The 7,465-nt window shown below is 40.8% G+C and overlaps 1 protein-coding gene across 3 annotated transcripts in view; it reads left to right on the forward strand.

Moving 5' to 3' along the window:
* Positions 1–7,465, forward strand: part of VSIG1 (V-set and immunoglobulin domain containing 1) — a 33,864-nt gene extending 26,399 nt beyond the window's left edge. For all 3 annotated transcript variants that reach the window (XM_055267979.2, XM_055267980.2, XM_055267978.1), the window contains 4 exons: positions 1,052–1,207; positions 1,619–1,738; positions 4,452–4,593; positions 5,419–7,465. In XM_055267979.2, coding sequence (XP_055123954.1) covers positions 1,052–1,207; positions 1,619–1,738; positions 4,452–4,593; positions 5,419–5,752 — 752 coding nt within the window. In that variant the 3' untranslated portion in view covers positions 5,753–7,465. The remainder of the gene's footprint in view (positions 1–1,051; positions 1,208–1,618; positions 1,739–4,451; positions 4,594–5,418) is intronic.

A 7,465-nucleotide genomic window follows, 5' to 3' on the forward strand; every position in this document is an offset into this window, starting at 1 on the left:
CTTGGAGGCCTCTTCCCCTCTCTAAAGTCATCTCTCATCCCTCTCCCACCCCACTTTAGAACTGTGTCAAAGTTACTTTTGAATTCCTGTGCCTAGTCCCGTGCCGGGCCCACAGAAGGCATGGGTGCTTGCTGAGTGAAGGATGAATAAATATTTCAGTGCTGAGTAGCGTGCACCCCCTAAATGGACTTCCCCTACTGATGATGCACACAGGCAAATTCAAACCTTTCAACTATTTGTGTCACCCACAGATGAACAAATGCAAAAAAAAAAAAAACAAAAGAATCATAAAAGAGAAATACAGCATTAAATATTTTAAAAAGAATAATAGGTTATCTCAGAGTATTTAAGGGTTCTATTTTCCTTTAAAACTGTGCTTTTAAAGCACAAACTATGTTCCTAGTCATTTAGTATTTGCTTATATTTGGCTGTTTTAATAAAGGCATATTTTAAGACACAATGCAGAAATTCATGGTTATAAATCTGTGGAGGAGGCAGACAGAGGAGTCACTATTTGAATCTTAATGGCCTCTTGACTAGAAGGGCCCTGCACCTGAAGTGCTCTACTCCCACCTGGTGGTGCAAGCAGAAAACTGCCAAATTCATTTTAACAATTTTTTTTTTTTTTTTTTTTTTTTTTTTGTGGAGACCCAGTCTCACTTTGTTGCCCAGGCTGGAGTGCAGTGGCGTGATCTTGGCTTACTGCAACCTCTGCCCCCCAGGTTCAAGTGATTCTACTGCCTCACCCTCCCAAGTAGCTGGGATTACAGGTGCCCACCACCACGCCCAGCTAATTTTTGTATTTTTAGTAGAGATCGTGTTTCACCACATTGGCCAGGCTGGTCTCGAACTCCTAACCTCAGGTGATCCACCCGCCTCGGCCTTCCAAATTGCTGGGATTACAGGCATGAGCCACTGTGCCTGGCCAAGAATTATTTTTAAAAATAAATAAACACACATATTCTTCAAAATGAAAGTGAGGAAGTGACTGCAATTGTCACAGACTGCCATTCATCCTAAAGAATTTTTATTCTTTGTCATTGCCTTACAGTGAAACCTTCTAAGCCCCTTTGTAGCATTCAAGGAAGACCAGAAACTGGCCACACTATTTCTCTTTCCTGTCTCTCTTCGCTTGGAACACCTTCCCCTGTATACTACTGGCATAAACTTGAGGGAAGAGACATCGTGCCAGTGAAAGGAAACTTCAGTAAGTGTAACCTGCAGTAGATCCTGGAAAGGCCTGGTGTCTGTGGTTGGATGACAGCAGGAGTGTGTGGTTGGCTGCTTGACCTTACAGTTCAATCTTCTTGTTTTCTCAGTGGTGGCGGGTGGGGGGCAGGTAATGTAAAAAGAATGCCTGTCTCCCAACACGATGACTGTGTTCTGGTCTACTCCCCAAATTCTAAAAGCCAGCTCAGAGATGGTGAATATGTAGGGAACAGGCATGGTCCCAGGTGAGTTAGCACTGGAACAGTCCTGAGGGGCCTAGTTGAATCCTGAACATCTCAAGAAAGAAAGGCCAATATGGGGGAGTGGATGGACATTGAGTGATCTGTTACACTGATGTTATCTGTACGCACAGAAGAGATCTCAAAAGTCTATTTCCTGGTTTCAACAGACCCAACCACCGGGATTTTGGTCATTGGAAATCTGACAAATTTTGAACAAGGTTATTACCAGTGTACTGCCATCAACAGACTTGGCAATAGTTCCTGCGAAATCGATCTCACTTCTTCACGTGAGTTGACCATACAACTTTAACAGTTTCTCCTTAAATCAAGTAGTCTGGGCCTGTCAGCCAAATAAATTAGTTAGGATCCCTGGTTAGTGCTTTCTGCTTCTCTGGAGATTTGTGTGCTTTATACACAAGGCTGATATGATGAATGACCATCCTAATATCTAATGCTCACATAATAATATATGCCAGATGCTGCCCTAAATCTTTTACAAAAAGCAATTTGTTTAGCTTCACAAAATCGCTAGAAGGTAGGTATTACTATTCAATAATAAAAAAGAAGCCTTTCTGATAACAACAGGCTGAATTTCTCTTTGTGATGCTGTTGGTAAATCCAGGTGACACTGTAGCTCTGACAAACATATACCTTGCAAAGATCTGCCACTAATAATAATAGTATTATAATAATAACACTCGTACCCACAATCACAGTAGCTACTATTTGTGGAGCACGAATTATGCTGAGTATTATCTCACTCTTTCCTCCCAACCACCCCTCTCTAGGGAGGCAGACTATTGTCGGACTCATTTTGCTGAAAAGAACACTGAAGCTCAGGGAAGTAAATGACTTGCCCAAGGTCATCCAGTTAGTAACTGGCAGAGCCAGGATGCCTCTAAACTTCAATTTTCCTATTCAAAGGTGCTTACTCACTCTCTGAGTGTAAGATTTAAGACTCCTGGAATTGTCCAATTGAGGTGACCCAGGGGCAACCCCTCACAAGGAATATCTCACCAAACATCTCAAGGATCACTTAATAACACTTAGGATCTTGTTTTTTTCAAACTTACTTTGAATTTGTGGTTTTAATATATGCCATATCCAGGGGTGGCAAGTTCAAGTGGGTTTTTGCTCTTCCTACACAGCTGAACTTTCTTCCTTTTATTTCTCCTGAAGTTTGCTCCTTTATTCTCATATCACTTTCAGCTATTTTTCCTGCATCATTTCTGTTATCGTTCTTTAGAATTCCCTCAATATCTTTTTGCCTTCTCAGAGGTACAATCATACTGCAGATGTAGAGATATGTAGGATTTGGACTTGAGCATTGCTTCCTTTCTAGTCTCTTTTCCAATGATGTCCAGCACTGCCTTCCTCTCTCCCTCCCACATCCCTTCTTTCTTCCTTCCTTCCTCAAATATTTATTGAATATCCACTGTGTGCCAGGGACTGTCCTAGGTGATAGAGATACAGAGATAAAGAAGATGTATGTCCTATACTCAAGGAGCTCACAGTTCAGCTAGAGGGACAAACACAACTAAAACATGCTAAATCCTATAACAGAAGTCTGAACAGGGTCTATAGAGCACCAAGGGAGGAACAATTTTGCTTATAGAACTGGGATGGCTTTACCAACCAAGTGCTGTTTGAGCAGGATCTCGAAGGAACTTGCAAAGCCTCATCATCTATAAAATGGGAAAGTTGAAGGATGACGGTAGAGCAGCAGGCTTAGGAGGGCAACCAGGTCATGATGGGGGAAGAGAATGGAGGGCTTCACATGGCATGTCTCTGAGGGAAAAATCACAAGAAACCGATATATCATCTGATATGTTTGAATCAATTGAAAGAAGTTTAATGGTTTTGTTGGAAATTTTGGGATGAGTGATGATGCATTTATTAATCCCCAAATGTGGCAATTATTAACCTCCGGGAAAATTTTTGTAAATGTTGTACAAGAAAGAATCATAGTACACTGTGTTCCTCAGCTGTGAACAATATTTATATAGTCATACTACTGCAAACTTGGATTTAACTAAAACTTGTGATAGAACTATTTTGGAAGAACGTGGTGGGTGTGAGGGGAGTGGTGTAAAAGAGCTCAATCTCCAACTTCTAGGGTACGAAGTTGAAAGAAAATGATGGAAATGGAAAAAAAGTAGGACATATCAGAGCAAACATAATAAAAACATGGGGGCAAGAAGACTTTTAAAAAGAGTTAAGAGTGGTTGCCTTTCGTGAATGGGACTCAGAAATGGGAAGGAGTCAGGCAGGGAACTGCTGTTTTTGTGAGACATGGAGCAGAACTATTTGACTTTTTAAACTATTCACTTATATGCTCTTAATCATAAAAAGTTAAAGGAATTATTATCAGGCAGCTCAAAATATAAGGTGTCCATCCTTGTGTGAGGGGAGGCAGATGGGGATGGGTTGGCTTATAACCCAGATGTTGTCTTCCAGAGACAACACCTCAGGGCTTGAAGGTCTGGTGCTCAGCTGGATAGTGTCCCACTCATTGTTTGTCCATAGACCGAGACAATAAACCAGATGCCTGTTTATCAAAATGGGCATATAACTTCCCAGTGACCAGAGTGCATGAGGTTCCTTCGTAAGCATGGACGCCGTGGGGGAGGTTTTTAGGGACCCATTTCACCTGTGCTCTGGGAAAGCCTAGTGAAATGTCCCTGCCTGTAACAGAGGCTTATCTCTAGTGACCAGATCACAACTCCATGGTGTCTCAAGACTCTTTTCTCTAAATCCCATTTCAAAAGCAACCCCACCTCCTCCAAGTTGGCCACATTTTATTCTTTATGTGCATAAATGTCAATAGTCTTCTCCCACTGTGAGTGCAAATGACAGAGTTCTAGGGGTTTCCATTTCCCTAGCCTATACAAGTCATTTTCCCACTATGTGAATGGCCCTGATATTCCCCACTAGTCACAAACACACATTACAAAATGACAATATATTCCACTTTATTAACCAGCTGCTTGTATCCTTCAGATCCAGAAGTTGGAATCATTGTTGGGGCCTTGATTGGTAGCCTGGTAGGTGCCGCCATTATCATCTCTGTTGTGTGCTTCGTGAGGAATAAGGCAAAAGCAAAGGCAAAAGAAAGAAATTCTAAGACCATCGCGGAACTTGAGTAAGCCTTCATTTTGTTGTCTTTACTTGAATACGAACATTTCTCAGGCATGTCTCTTTCAGTCATCAATTCCTAAGCACTCCTTTTAGCATAAGATATCAGAGGTATCTTTCTGTTTACTCTCATTGAATTTAAAAAAGAATGATGATGGCTGCTATTTATTGAGTGCTGTGTGCCAGGCTCTGTTCTAAGCACTTTATGTACATCAACTCATTTAGCTATCACAACAACCGTTTTAGATTCAAGAAAACGTTTTCATATATAATACTAACATACTTGTCTTTATACCAACATAGTCATGAAATATAATTTTAATTTTTTTTATGGAACAAGAGACCCACAAGGACAGTGCCCAGGGAACACAGAAGTTAGAATGTGGCGCAGCACATGCTCTTAATCACCCTATTTCTTCCCTAGTGTGTATCACACTCATTCATTTTTTTCATCTCCTTGCTTCTACAACCATATATTGGGTATCAACCAGGTGCCAAGTATTGTACTAGATGGAGTGAGAAATAGAGATGCATCAGAGCTATGGATTTGGACCTTAAAGACCTTATTAGATTCTTACACTCTTTCATTCTGACATTAGTTTTCCCACCTTGAAACACTGCTCTTTCTTAAACTTTCATGATATTGTTGAGATCTAACCTTTCTGAATCCAAAATGACGTATGGCCTGACAATGAGTCAGAATATCAGAAATAACAGATTTCCTGAAGTCTGGGACCTATGGTCATTGAAGCTACAGAACATACGGTTTCACATGAAATTTCAAAGTTAGCATCTCCCTAACTTGTTCTTTTCTGGGCCTTCTTTCTTGCAGGCCAATAACAAAGATAAATCCAAGGGGAGAAAGCGAAGCAATGCCAACAGAAGACGCTACCCAACTAGAAGTAACTCTACCATCTTCCATTCATGAGACTGGCCCTGATACCATCCAAGAACCAGACTATGAGCCAAAGCCTACTCAGGAGCCTGCCCCAGGATCAGAGCCTATGGCAGTGCCTGACCTTGACATCGAGCTGGAGCTGGAGCCAGAAACGCAGTCGGAATTGGAGCCAGAACCAGAGCCAGAGCCAGAGCCAGAGCCAGAGTCAGAGCCCGGGGTTGTAGTTAAGCCCTTAAGTGAAGATGAAAAGGGAATGGTTAAGGCATAGGCTAGTGGCCTAAGTACAGCATTAATCATTAAGGAACCCATTACTGCCATTTGGAATTCAAATAACCTAACCAACCTCCACCTCCTCCTTCCGTTTTGACCAACCTTCTAACAAGGTGCTCATTCCTACTATGAATCCAGAATAAACACCCCAAGATAACAACTAAATCAGCAAGGGTTCCTGTATTACCAATATAGAACACTAACAATTTTACTAACATGTAAGCATAACAAATGACAAGGCAAGTGATTTCTAACTTAGTTGAGTTTTGCAACAGTACCTGTGTTGTTATTTCAGAAAATATTATTTCTCTCTTTTTAACTACTTTTTTTTTTTTTTTTTTTTTTTTTTAGACAGAGTCTTGCTCCGTCACACAGGCTGTGATCGTAGTGGCACGATCTCAGCTCACTGCAACCTCCGCCCCCTGGGTTCAAGCGATTCTCCTGCCTGAGCCTCCTGAGTAGCTGGGACTACAGGCATGTGCCACTATGCCCGGCTAATTTTTTGTATTTTTAGTAGAGAGGGGGTTTCACCTTGTTAGCCAGGATGGTCTCCATCTCCTGACCTCATGATCCGCCCACCTTGGCCTCCCAAAGTGCTGGGATTACAGGCATGAGCCACTGCGCCCGGCCTCTTTTTAGCTACTCTTATGTTCCACATGCACATATGACAAGGTGGCATTAATTAGATTCAATATTATTTCTGGGAATAGTTCCTCATTCATTTTTATATTGACCACTAAGAAAATAATTCATAAGCATTATCTCATAGATTGGAAAATTTTCTCCAAATACAATAGAGAATATCTAAAGGGTATACATTAATTGGTACATAGCATTTAAAATCAGGTCTTATAATTAATGCTTCATTCCTCATATTAGATTTCCCAAGAAATCACCCTGGTATCCAATATCTGAGCATGGCAAATTTAAAAAATAACACAATTTCACGCCTGTAACTCTAGCACTTTGGGAGGCCGAGGCGGTGGATCACCTGAGGTCAAGAGTTCGAGAACAGCCTGGCCAACATGGCGAAACCCCTTCTCTACTAAAAATACAAAAATTAGCTGGGTGTGGTAGCGCATGCCTGTAATCCCAGCTACTTGAGAGGCTGAGCCAGGAGAATCGCTTGAACCCAGGAGGTGGAGGTTGCAGTGAGCCAAGATTGTGCCACTGCACTCCAGCCTGGGTGACAGAGTGAGATTCCATCTCAAAAACAAAAACAGAAAGCAAACAAAAAACAAAAAATCCCCACAACTTTGTCAAATAATGTACAGGCAAACACTTTCAAATATAATTTCCTTCAGTGAATACAAAATGTTGATATCATAGGTGATGTGCAATTTAGTTTTGAATGAGTTATTATGTTATCACTGTGTCTGATGTTATCTACTTTGAAAGGCAGACCAGAAAAGTGTTCTAAATGAACTCTTAAGATCTATTTTAGATAATTTCAACTAATTATTTAAATAACCTGTTTTACTGCCGGTACATTCCACATTAATAAAGCGATACCAATCTTATATGAATGCTAAATATTACTAAGATGCACTGATATCACTTCTTCTTCCCCTGTTGAAAAGCTTTCTCATGATCATATTTCACCCACGTCTCACCTTGAAGAAACTTACAGGTAGACTTACCTTTTCACTTGTGGAATTAATCTATTTAAATCTTACTTTAAGGCTCAATAAATAATACTCATAATGTCTCA

This window comes from Symphalangus syndactylus, chromosome X, assembly GCF_028878055.3.
Source record: "Symphalangus syndactylus isolate Jambi chromosome X, NHGRI_mSymSyn1-v2.1_pri, whole genome shotgun sequence".
NCBI classification, from domain to species: Eukaryota; Metazoa; Chordata; class Mammalia; order Primates; family Hylobatidae; genus Symphalangus; species Symphalangus syndactylus.